The sequence below is a fragment of the Cuculus canorus genome, chromosome 1 (genome assembly GCF_017976375.1).
Source record: "Cuculus canorus isolate bCucCan1 chromosome 1, bCucCan1.pri, whole genome shotgun sequence".
NCBI lineage: Eukaryota > Metazoa > Chordata > Aves > Cuculiformes > Cuculidae > Cuculus > Cuculus canorus.
This window is the reverse complement of record NC_071401.1, coordinates 158,041,018-158,054,357: the sequence shown is the minus strand read 5'-3', so window position 1 is coordinate 158,054,357 and position 13,340 is coordinate 158,041,018. Positions and strand designations below refer to the sequence as shown.

General features: G+C 40.8%; 1 protein-coding gene across 10 annotated transcripts in view; it reads right to left on the bottom strand.

Annotated features, from left to right (window-relative positions):
* Positions 1-42: 42 nt before the first annotated feature.
* ANO4 (anoctamin 4) overlaps positions 43-13,340 on the bottom strand; it is a 213,775-nt gene continuing 200,477 nt past the window's right edge. For 6 of the 10 annotated variants that reach the window (XM_054073539.1, XM_054073520.1, XM_054073548.1 and 3 more), the window contains 2 exons: positions 10,389-10,494; positions 43-7,574 (listed from right to left, as the gene is read on the bottom strand). In XM_054073539.1, the coding sequence (XP_053929514.1) occupies positions 7,383-7,574; positions 10,389-10,494 (298 nt within the window). In that variant the 3' untranslated portion in view covers positions 43-7,382. The remainder of the gene's footprint in view (positions 7,575-10,388; positions 10,495-13,340) is intronic. The other 4 variants (XM_054073573.1, XM_054073564.1, XM_054073578.1 and 1 more) reach the window with 1 other exon arrangement.

The window sequence follows — 13,340 nt, the reverse complement described above, 5'->3', positions numbered from 1 at the left end:
TTTAGTGCCATCAAGTTCCTTTGCAGAACCGATCCTGAAGGCTTAGTTATTTTGCTGGTTTTGTCATATATGTTTGTTTTTATTGAGCCACTTGTTGCCCGGTTACCTGCATCTCCTCCTCTGTCCTCACTGCTGGAATCTACAAGAATGTCTTCGGTGGTGGTTGGAAGCAAGAGTCAGTGAGACACTCTGTCTCACTCTTCTGCCCTGTCTTGCCCTTACAGAGCTGGTCCTCATGAAGGAAATGAACCGTTTGGGCTTTTTATTCAATGCCAACTAGCAGAATGACAGTAGTCTTCTACTTCAACCTGGGAAGTGTATAGGGACGCTGCCTGGTTGTGTAGGGATGAGGTCAGGAAGGCCAAGGAGCAACTGGAGTTGAGTTTGGCAAGGGAAGTGAAGACTAACAAGAAGGGCTTCTACAGGTACATGAATCAGAAAAAGAAGGTTAAAGAGAACGTCCCCCCATTGACGTTGAAAATGGAGACCTCATATCAAAAGAGGAAGAGAAGGCTGAGGTACTTAACTTTTTTTCCTCTGTCTTCACTGATGCCCGCTCTCCTCACCCCTCCTCGGTCATGGAACAACAAGATGGTGAGCAAGGGGGTAAACCCCCTCCCACTGTAGACGACAATCAGGTTTGTGACGACCTGAGGAACCTTAACATATATAAGTCTATGGGACCTGATGAGATGAATCCTAGAGTCCTAAGGGAATTGGCCAATGTAGTTGCCAAGCCACTCTCCATGATATTTGAAAAGTCATGGCAATCAGAAATCCCTGGTGACTGGAAGAAGGGTAACATTGTGCCCATTTTTAAAAAGTAGGAAAGGTGACCCTGGGAACTACTGACCTGTCAGCCTCACCTCTGTGCCTGGGAAGATCATGGAACGGATGTGATCTGTTTGGACTTCTGTGCAGCATTTGACACAGTTCCCCACAACATCCTTCTCTCTAACTTGGGGAGAGATGGATTTGATAGGTGAACTGTTCAGTGGATAAGAAATTGGTTGGATGGTCATATTCAGTGGGTAGTGGTCAATGGCTTGAAGTCCAGATGGAGATCCGTGACAAGTGGTGTCCCTCAGGGGTCCATACTGGGACCAGTCCTGTTTAATATCTTCATCAGTGATATAGACATTGAGATTGAGTGCACCCTAATCAAGTTTGCAGATGACACCAAGCTGAGTGGTGCAGTTGTCACACCGTTAGGATGGGATGTCATCCAGAGGACCTAGACAAGCTGGAGAAGTGGGCTTCTGAGAACTTCATGAGGTTCAGTAAGGCCAAGTGTAAGGTCCTACACCTGGGCTGGGGCCATCCATCGTTTCAATACAGGATGGGGGATGGTGTGATTGAGAGCAGCCCTGCAGAGAAAGACATCATGTGTTTTGGCAGGCACGAGAATCCACTGCATATCCCCCTGGGTGGGAAAAGGATCTCAGAGAATGTCCTTTGATGAAGGCTTCTCCAAGGCTTCAGGACATGGGATGGAACATCCTCTGACTGGGCTGCCAAGAGAAACTGAACAGCACGTCCACTCCAGAGCATGCCCTTTACTGTTATTGATAACCCCCATTGTTTTCTTATCCTGTGTCCTTTCTAGTGCAACGGGTAACAGATTCTGATCCACTGTGTTGTTTTCGTACTGCAGACTTTTTGCTATGGCTATACATGGATGTTTAAAACTCCTCTGCAGGAGCAGAATCAAGCTGGAAAATAGATGCCATTGCAGGAAATTCGAGCTGTGAAGCTTATAAAGCAGTCATCCTTGCAAATCAAATGAAACATTGACTGCGTGTCTTAAATGCTTTCTAAAAGTTACTGCTGCTCTTGTGCCAGGTGCTAAGCTGCTGTAAATTGGAATGTGACAAAGTGCTAGTTTATCTACTTTGACCTGGGCCCTTTAACACGTAAATCAATTTATTCCAAGCCACTGTGACAGGGGGTGCTTCATGATCTAATGCATAAGATGAAATGACAGAATCAGAAAACACTATGAATAAATAGCGAGTTCCAAGGAACAGAAGTGAGTTCCAAGGAACAGAAGGGAAGGGCTGTGAGTGAGCAGGATAGATCCCATGAGTTATGTATTATGTCTCTATATCTAAGTTCTGAGACAATTAATAGCATCCTGAATAAAGTCTGCTGGTATTCGGGACAGGGGCCTCTTTTCTGGGACTATCCAAGTCACTCTGAGACAATCAGTCCACTGAGTGAACAAGCTGGCTATGCTTCTGAAGCCCCAGAAAAGAAGTGCTGATCAAGCCATGTGTTTTTCATGTCCGAGAAACAGATGCTGCATTTTCTGCTACAGAATAGTAGCAGAGCCTTAGAGTGTAATAACTGGTACTTACCACATATTTTCAGCTCATAGATCTGAAAAAGGGTAAGTACAGTAATCTCCACTCTGCTGCAGAATGCTGAAATAAAGTGGACAGATGTGCCTCCATGTACCTGTGCTCAGCGGCACAAAGCAAGCCGTGGGTAGAGAGAACAGAAGCCTGTAACAAGCTCTTGACCCGTATGCCTGATGGTTTGGCTACAGCCCTCCCAACACAAATGCTGAAGTCCTGTCTGAGTGCTCAGGAGGGAGTCTGAGCGCTACTGTGTTAAACAGCATCAGCGTCACCTTCAATGCACCATTCTGCACCAAGATCACTGTTTGCACCGTAACTGATAATGTCCTTAAACTGTCTTGGATGACCTGTGATGTCTACCTGTTTTGTTTGTGAAGACTGATCTTCTCAGTTATCATAGTTAAGAAAAAATGTAGCACCAAAGAGTTTTTTTTCTCAGTGCTTTGAATTCACATAGTTGTTTAAAACAGAGAAAACAGGTAAAATACTAACTTACCTTCACTTGAGATCACTATTTGAGCACTGAGCAGCCATTTAACTCTAATTTTGGCATGAAGTGAAAGTTTGGTCCAGGTGTTATCTCTTGGTCCACAATCGCAAAGTCAAGATGTGTTTTCACTGGGGAGAGTGTCTTGCACTAAGAGATTTATTGACAAACATTCCTAAGCTTTGCAGGTGACCCTGGCAACTACCCCATTTCTTGCTAACTAGACTCCTGTGATCGCTGCAGAAACAGAAGTGACTCTTTCTGCTCTACTTTTTTCCTATATGCTTCTTATTTTAATTAGCATCAATAATTAAAGCAATTGATTTTGTATAATATTTTCTCTAGGATTATATAGTGTTCTCTTCTAGCTGGACTCTCAGCAAGGGCCTTGTTTGTGTAAAAGCAGTGAGTTAATTCTTTTGTCTCTATCACACTCCTGCACCCTGTTCCTTCTTCTCTCCCTGCTAAAAGCTCATCTGACAAAGAGATGCAGAATGCCCAAAGCCCATTAATTATATGGGAGTGGGAACACTCTACACTGTCCAAATTACATACAGCATATGGCAGGGTTAAGAGACAAACAAACAGGCATGTTAAAGAACTAAAAAAACAATGGGAAGGATGTTTTATTATGTGATTACACAAAGGATCCACAGAGAGAAAGTAGTGAGAGATTTTGGGCCTTTTTTGTTCTGCATTTAGATTTGCTTCTACCTGACTGCTCTGTTTGCTTTCTAAACAAATAAGGTAAATATAGAATAACTCATGAATGCCAAAGAGAAAATATTTCATATGCATAATTTATTTTAAAGTTTATTGCGTCACATTATACAAGCATTAAACATGGCTTTATGTTGATGATTTTTTTAAAGTGTGAAAACTTGCCATTTTTCTTCATAGGATTTTTCTATTTACAAATAAACAATCTCTCTATGTACTTTATATATATTATATATATATGGTAAACAACGTAAGTCCCCTCAGAAAGAAAATAAAAAAGAACTGATTTGTAAACAGGGTTTCTGTTGTAGTATTTGGTGGCTTGAAAACAGGTGATGTTATATACCTAGGCTTTTACTTTTGTCAAAGTATCCAGGTTGTGCATTTACATCTTTTATGCTAAGATCTGTAAAACCAGCATGGGACAGAATGCAAAAAACGTAGCAAACAGGCTGAAAAACAGTCCCAATATACAATTATTTTCCATGGTTTTAAAAACTGGCGTGTAACTGCTCATGAAGTACATGCTGCTGCCAAGAGATCATGGAGATCAATCCTATGCTGATTTCAGGATGATTTCACAGTAAATCCTTTGATGTGTGCTGTCCTGCTTGCTATATAAAATGTCTGTGGCATGCATTGAAGTTGCATTTTTTCTCATTCCCTTGAAGGTAGTGCTTTTGTGGAGCTGGAATAAGTAAACAACATATAGGACAGTCACCTGGAGGTTTAAACAAAATCCAGTATCAGAGCAGAAAGAAGGGAATGTCAGAAATTTGCTGTCTAGAATCCATTAAAATTCCATTTATTATTATTAACATGTAATTTATATTTCCTAATTAACAAACTAAACAAAAGGGCGTCCTCTTTCCTGAGTATTCTGCTATATAGCTTTGAAGGACTTTGATATCTATTCTGCAGACCAGCAGCACATGAAACCTTGGTATGCTGACTGGTCAACATTTAGCAACAGAAATGTATTTAGGATCTGCCCAGGAGGTCAGAGCCCATTTCAGTATCTTGCTCAGCATAAGCTTGGTAAGCAGACAAGTCATGTTCTCATTTAGAGCAGAACGAGTCACAACTTCTAGCAAGGTATTGTCATGAAAATTCAACACAATGTAGCTATGTTGACAACTAGTCTCCAAATCAATTATCTGCTGTATTTCTGCTGCATTTTATTTGTTTTGGCACATTATATTGCAGTGGTTCCTCGAGTGGAACTCAGCTTATATTCTACTAGGTTTCAGTTCTCAGAAGTTGTTGAAATCTACATCGACGAAACTATATCTTACTGCAGGAGTTTGCAAAGGTTCACACTCATATGGGTGACACTGATTTTATGCGTGACTCATGCCTCACTTTACCACTTAGCAAACAGTTTCTAACCTCTTTTCATCTATTGGTTTAGATATTAAGCAGAGGATATGCAAACAAATACAACTGCTTATGTGAATTTGGTCTGAACGTGATTTTGCACAGTGATCCTGACCAAGTCCCCAGTTTGCAAGTGCCGTATACAACTGTGTGTGGTGGATGGTAAATACTAACCCATCTGGCATGTGTGTGTCAGAGGATGACATTGCCTAATCTCCATCTCCTATTTACACGCACAGAAATATTCCATTTCTCAACTGCCTGCGTGGGTTGTATCCACAGCTGCTGTAAGTTGAAGGAAAGATGAACATGTTCATTTCCTTGTCAGGCAGGAATACACCCCACAACCACTAGCTGTATTCCCCATTCGCTTGGGCACTGAGTCAATAGAAACAGATTAATCCTGAAATTCCTTATGTTGCTTCATGGGACCTTCAGGCCTGGGCCAGGAGCACCTGATAATTGGGGGCTGCTGTGCCTTTTATCCTTTCTGTGTAGGATGATGGGTCACTACTGGAGGAGGTTCCTTGCTGCAAGGAAGCAAAGTGTAGTCAGGCAGTGGCGACAGAGATGAGGGATGCACACATTTTCTTCCACCCCTCTCCTTCCTCAAGCCATATTACTTTTCATTAAAACCTACCCCCCAACCTCCACCAAGGAAACTGCAGAGTTTTGCCATGCAGCAGAAAGAAATGAATAGATCTAATTTGGCGATATGGGGTCTTGGTGCAAGTGGTCCTGATGTGGCGCTTGCATCATCCATCCATAATGTCTTGCATTGCGTGGTCTGTCCAGAAGGGCAAATTTTAGCCTTTCTATCAATTGTTTTCCAGGAGAACAGGTAGAAACAACTTGCTGAGTTTTCCTCCCTCTTAAATTTCTTCAGACTAGCAAGGTCACAATTCCTTAAGGTTTCTGAGAGAACTATAGTTTTCACAGATCTCCAGGTATTTGGAAATGGGCTAAGCAAATGGAACTGGTCCACTTTGCATCTAGTTGTATCCTCACTAGGACATGTGCTTGCTTCCACTTGGCTTCTTACAGTCTTGGCTTTAAAACTTTCTTCTTCATTTTGTGGGTGATTATGCCATGCATGTTCTGCAAGAACTGCAGTGTTATCCCTTTGAGGTAAGAGGTGGTAGAGCTTTCACAACACTCAGCATTTTGATTCATGTTGCTCCATCCAACATTTCTGCAGTCTTCAGTTCTACAACTCCACTATTTTGGGTTAATGATCTGGGATTATTTTTATTTCTTAATACTAAATAATTTGCAAAAGGATATAGTAAGTGGCTCATTTTGCCCAAATCTAATTCTTCAGCCTGTGTAGAATTGATCTGCATGAAGGATTCCAAGCTATTTCATACTCCAGTCTGTTGTTTCATTTTTCTTCTCCACCCCTTCATAGTCAATGGAAGGATGAATAAAGAAAATGTTCTAAGTGCAGAGATTCTGGATGACTGTGTTCTTTTGCTCTGCTGACCTTGTTTATCTTGTTTTTTGTTTTACCTATGCAGATAGGTCTTTAAGACACAGTCTGTTATCTTTTATGTGTATCACACACCCTCATTCCTGACAAGGCCTCAATATGTTCTTGCAATATAAATACACAGGCAGTTCTGGGAAAGATGTCGTAGCCTTATTTGTTTCCTTCAGACTCCAGACAGTCCTATAGCTGAAAAGGCACTGTTCAAATCTTTAACATTTTTTACCAGCTTTTCACACTATCACTTCCGAATAAATGACCCAACGGTTAGATATTTCTGGCCCCATTTAGATGCTTGTCTATCTGTCAGTATTCCTGCACACCTAAATGTTTTAGCCTTGTTAGACCAGTTGATAGGAATCATGAAGAAGCATCTCATCCTGAAATACACTTCAGTAACATTGGAGTAATAGATACTCCAATGCACAATGTACTCCAAGAGTACTCGTGATAAATGCAGGCTAACACAGTTTAGTCCACCGTGGAAGAGGGCAAGGTTGCCATGCACGTGCTGCAGGTGGTGGCTGCACTCATGGACAAGAACTGCCATGTTGCTAACATGCAGTCACTGGTTAAGAAGTAGCAGCGTGGGCATGAGGAGCCATAAGATCACTGAGTTCTGTAAAGCACTGTGAGATAGGTAACCGCTTTGAAGTTCAGGGCCTTGAATTGAAGTCAGGGCCTGGGAGCTTCCTGGGAAGAATGCAGAGACTTAAGCATTGGTCTGATCTGCTCATGCTGCCATTAGCTCTGGAGAAGGCTAAGCCTTGCACAACCTCTAATTTCAAAAGGCTTATGACAATATGCACCCTATTAAACACAGTCGCACATGTGCTAAGTGCACAAAACATCAACTGACTATTCCTTTTAGTGCACTCTCTGCTGCAGAAAAGCAGGAAAATTCTATTAACAAAATTCCTATCTTCTTTTAAACAGTTTCTTCCTCACCCCATCATGGCCACTCATTGTGATAAGATTTTCCGTTCTTCTTCCTTTCCTTCCTCTCTTTCTGCAGACGTTCTAGTTCAGCTTCATACATCATTTCCTGAATCAAATACTTTTCTCTCCTCATTCTATCTCTCAGATCTTTTGGGAGATCTGGGATTAAGTAGGAAATCAGGTGCTTTATGCAGAAGACAAGGTGCTGTGAAAAAAAATAAAAAGGATGAAAAGTGAAAGTCTTAGAAGAAAAGAAGTACTTTCCATATCTTATGAAAGCCTTCTCCTTCCAATTCACAAAAAGATACAATGATAGAACTATATCCATTACTATATTTGAAGAAACCAGACTAGGAACACTTTTTCCCACAAAAACTCCAGCCAAAGTCACTGGAGTACAGGTTGCAGCAAAGGTTATCAGCAGAGGGGTTCAAATAAGGCCTCAAAACTGTTGTGTGACCCGTGTGTTCAAAACCCTGAGGTCATAATTTGCTGTAAGGTTGTTTGGTACTAGGGATTGCTCTGCAGGAAGAGGAGGGTTAAATGATATATTACTTTCCTGTTGCCAGAAAGCATTTGCATCATTATCAGAACCAATGAAAACCAATTTTTCCTATACCACGTCTCTTATCCAAAGAGGTATTGCCATTTACTAAACATCACAATCAAATGTAAGGTAACTGATTCTTTATCCCTCATGTTTTAGGCATGCCACAGCAAGGCTTGTGTGTGATGGGGGAGGATTGCTTGAGTGTCCTTTGTTGCTTGATCAAAGATGCTGTTTGGAGATTTACTTACTCCGCTTGAGAGGAGGAGCAGAGAAACTCAAAAATCCTCCATCTGAGAAAGTAAATTCATTCAAGATTGGAGAAATAAAAGTATTTCTTCTTCCCCAAGCACAACCCTTCCTTTGAATACCAACGAAAAGAGAACGTAACATGTTTTCCCATGTATTCTTCCCTCATGAGAAATAAACCCACAATACTTTAACTGCTGTGTTTTTTTCTAGACCTAAAAAAGTGGAAAAAGCTTCTTCTGTCAGTTTAGCCTGGACAAATAATTTCTTTTGCAGTGATAGGAAATACTTTCGTTTGGTTTTGATGGAGGTCAAGATAGCAAAAGTAATCACAACCACAGTGCCAAAAAGGTGTCTGCATTTAGGTAGTTACCTAATTTATGAAACAATCTGCCTTGAATCACTTAATCTCTTAGTGTAATCTTTTACTGTAAGTGCTGTAGCAGTCATGATACGCCCCTTAGTATTTTCCTCAGAGAAAGACAGTCATGGCTCCTGCTGCAATTACCTTTTTTATTTCATAGGTGTAGTTAAGGACATAGTTTGCAGTGCCAATAAACAGAACAACTCCTGTTGAAGGAAACAGTTATGAGCCAGCCTATATCTTTGGTTGAGGCAAAGTGAAGTCAAATCTCTTGTGCAAGTATTGGGCAGACACAAAAAGCTACTCCATAGCAGGTCACAAATTCGGCTGGGCACTGAGACTTGAGCAGGGCTACTTTTTCTTCCTTCAGTTATCTTTGCCCTTATGCTGTGCAGCCTTTATACCAAGTGTGTATCAAGAAGCCAGGCTCTCTTCAGTCTTATAACTGCTTAGGCTGGCCTGCTAAGGCCATTCTTGTAGTCCTTTTTTGGAGACAGATACTCTGACTCTCTGTACTGACAGCTCATGGAACAAAGAAGAGATCAAGCCCAGCAGGCCTCTATCAAATCTTTCTTTCTCTTAATGTTTCAATGAGTGTTGCAGAGAGGACTGAATTGCGGGTCTCCTTAGGACCAATCTCTAGTGAGTTAGTCCAGCATAGATGAAGAAGAGCCCAGCCTGCACTGCCATATTCCCTCTTCGTCTGGGAAACAGTGAAAATGACAATCAGGGGGAATTCACTGCAGACTTTGGGCTTCTGCTGAGCCACCAGGACATCACTATGCAAGAAACAATCCAGAAAATGCTTCCCCTTTACCTTTCCTCTAATTCAAATGCTTCTGTGTTTTGTGATCCAAAGAGGCACTTTGAAACCTCAGTTCAGAATGAATTTACACAGTACAGTGAGTCAGAAATGAAGTATGTCCTTATACATTATGCAAATAATTCATGGTGATTACAGCTTTCATATCTGTGTTGGAGGCCCTGTTGCAATGATTTCTGAGTGGAGGATTAAGTAAAGAGTTTTTAAAAATAATTTAGTTCCCATTTGGTTTCTTCACAGTGTAAAAGGCATTTCAAATTGCTTCTGCTGGAGAGATGCTGAGTCCCTGGTTTCTAGCAGGGATATTCAGGCACCTGAAATCCAGGCCTTCAGAGCTGCATTTTGTTTTGTAGATGACTTCATCCTCTTTATTTACTTTCCTGTCTCTCTTTCTCAAAATCAGCATGGGAATACCAGTCAAGGGAAGTTGGTATTATCTTCTCTGGTTTTTCTTTTCTGAGACACTGACAATAAGTACTAATATTTGAACACTGGCAAAGATAGCAAATCCTTTTCATCATGAACATCATTATCATGCTTGTGACACTAATCATTCAAGGGAAATGAAAAGAATTAAAAATAAAATAGAGAAAGAACCTAGATGTGTAAACACTGTAACTAACCTATCTTTATTTTTCAGTTGTTCAGATTTCATCTGTTTTTGTCATGTTCCTTCACCTCTTCCTCACACATTAGCCAACATATGGCTTCCCAGCCTAGCCAGGATGTGAATGCCAAAACTCAGTAAGTAAATAAAAGCTTCATTTACTTCCCCTCTTTGCAAGTCACTGTTATAACTTTCAAAGTTCTGCATTCCCCTTTTTCTTAAGGGCTAAATACCTGTGACTGCTCAGAAATCAGATCTGAGATTACAAAGCACAATAAAAATAAAAATAATGGAAACTGACATGAAAATTTCAACAGCTGCCATCATAGATCAGCCCAATGAAAAAGCTTCAAAGGGAAATTTGTTTCATTTTGTTGTCTTTGTTAAAATAGAGAAATAAACACATTTGCCATCTAAATATTCACTGACCTCAAATACAATAATGAAAGCCAACCGTGCTGCTAAGACATGCCAGAACTGCAGCGTGTAACCATAGGGCACTGAGGCGTGAGGAGGGTCCCGGTAGTCCCTGTACCTGAAAGACAAGCGGAGTAGAGTAATTGGCAAGCTCCTTCCCTGTTGTCTGTGAGGAAGGCAAAACCAAAACCCAGCTGCTCCTGATCATTGCATTTCCTGCACCAAAATGATCTCCGTTCAGACTATACAATTTACCACAACACTGCTTGCTTCTTAGGCCTCCTCTAGGGTTTTGTTTCAGATCAGATGAATGCTTTTGAAGCAAGTGATCACCTCCACTTGCCATGTTTTGATTCACCCAAACAGGTTTATGGAGCTGTTGGAACAGGTCCAGAGGAACACTACAAAGATGATCAGAGAGCGGGAGCACCAAGGCTTGTTGGCGAGGACAAGTTGGGCTTGTTCAGCCTGGAGAAGACAAGGCTCCAAGGAGACCTTATAGTGACCTTCCAGTACCTGTAGGGGCTACATGAAAGCTGGGGAGGGGCTGTTCACAAAGGCTTGTGGTGATAGGACTAGGGGCAATGGGTATAAACTGGAGAGGGGCAGGTTTAGACTAGACATTAGGAAGAATTTCTTCACTATGAGGGTGGTGAGGCACTGGCACAGGTTGCCCAGGGAAGTTGTGGCTGCCCCATCCCTGGAGGTGTTCAGGGCCAGGTTGGATGGGGTCTTGGGCAGCCTGGTCTAGCAGGAAGTGTCTGTGCCCATGGCAGTGGGGTTGGAACTTAAAGGTCTTAAAGGTCCTTCCAACCCAAACTATTCTCTGATTCTACCAGTGAGGTGCACTCTGGGAGTGCACTTTGCATTTCAGCTGCTAATGGAGAAGGATTAGCCCAGTGCCTGTATGAAGTGAAAGTGCTGAAGCAAATACAGAGGTTTGACCCTACAGCTCCCTTGGCAGTGCAGTATGTGCTCTGCAGGCACCTCCTCCAAATATGGAGCAGGGCCGGTTGCTCTGCTGTTTTGAGGGCCACTTTCTTCCCACTACAATTTCATTTTAAAACCATAAATGTCCCCAATTTTGTCAGCTTGACAGCCCTCCTAAAATCCATATAAAACTTTCTCATGGGTTCCATCTGGCCCTTGGTCAATTAGTTGGCCACCACTGGTGTAAATTATGACTCGTTCTGACTTTAGTGAAATCAGAACTGCACTTTTTGGCATACCAAAGGGGCAGGGGCTGTGTAAGAAAGGTTCTAGCCTCTTGTCTCACAAAATGTTTCTTTAAAGGATTTAGGTATCAACAATGTAACTAGAGATATCTATCCAGAAAGCTGGATCCAGGAAGAGATCAAACCTACATTAAGAAATCATGAATCTGTTTAGGTCATACATTCTGGAATCCATTTCTACTGCAGCATGTTAATTCCAAAATACTACTGAAGAAACATAATTCAAACGTAATGTAAAATTTGTTTTCTCCTTAATCTGTTTCCTAGATGGAACTGAAAACCTATTAAAAAAAAAAAAGTACCATAGTAAATAACATGCTTAAGCTTGATCCTTAAGTTAGTTTTAAGAAAGTAAAGAAAATTCAGATGAGCAAAAGAAATAGTTATTTCATCTCTATGATAATCTGTATTTCTGCTGACTGTTCACTTTCTTAGATTAGACCAAATTAAATAAACTGTCAAAATCTTAGTCAGCAGCAAACCCCTCTTAAACTGCAGTATCTATACTGCAAGTTCTTAAAACGGAGATAGCCTTCCCTTCTGCAAGCAGCATGCTGACTTCATACTTCATAAGCATCCTGAAAACAGAAGTCCCTGGACCAAGTTCCAAGTCAGTAGAGTGTGTTGACTTTTCGTACTTTCTAGGAACCAAGCTCTACACATGAAGAAAGGGGAAACCTTTTAGGAAAAAACACAAAATAGCATGGCACCATCTGGGTTCCAGATGAGAAGAAGTTAACCGAATATGATCACTGTTTTTTGTTCAGACAGACTGCTATCCTGGAAAAATGCCTGTACTATTGCACGGTAGAACATACTATTTCTTTACCTATCTATTATTATCCATATTTGTCTTGAAGTGCAATTTAAATGATTGATGTTTTAGCAGAATAAATGTGCATTAAGAAGCTGATAAACTCAGCTAAAGAAAGCAAGACGTTATTTCTCTTTCAAGGGTAGATACGCATAACAATTCAGTGTTCCCCCAAAAGAACAGGTTTATCTTCTGGAGACTTAGGGCATAATTTTAATAGTGTTCTGTTTATAGGATATTGAGCGGGCAGCTTTTTTTATGATGAGTGTAGCAGCAACCTCATGCTTGAAGTTGGAGAAAAAAATACTTAAAGAGGCGGAAGAGAATGATCAGAATTACAAAACATTATTAAATGATGCTATGGCAAACAATGTGGAATGAGGTATTCTCAAAGCTGTTCTACTGCATAGAAAATGTTATCTATGGATTCAACATTGGGATGTTCTTTCTGCCAAGTAAGTTACAACTTCCTTAAATGTCAGTTACTTAAAAGAAAGAATTTATTCCATGCCCCCTCCAGTTCATTATGCTATACCACTCAAAATTCTTATTAATAAAAATGCCACAATATCACAAAGTATCACTGATTTTTCCTGTATTACAGAGTATATTTTTTTCTTTAGGCACCCATGAAAAGATATTTCACTACTTCCTCGTGAAAAATACCAGGACTAAGTATATCTACAGCTACTGGAACTCATGCTAGTAAACCAATGCTGCAATAAAAAAAGGTAGCTGTATTTGTTGTTTGGTATTTTTGGTTGGGACCCTCTTTAAGAACTTTATGTAGGTCCTTGGTTCTTGAACAATTAAAATCACTCAGATGCAAATCTGTCAGTAACAGACTAGTCTCAGACTGCTATTTCTCCAAACTGTTGGCTGAGGACAAAGACATAATTAACTGCTCATTTTATT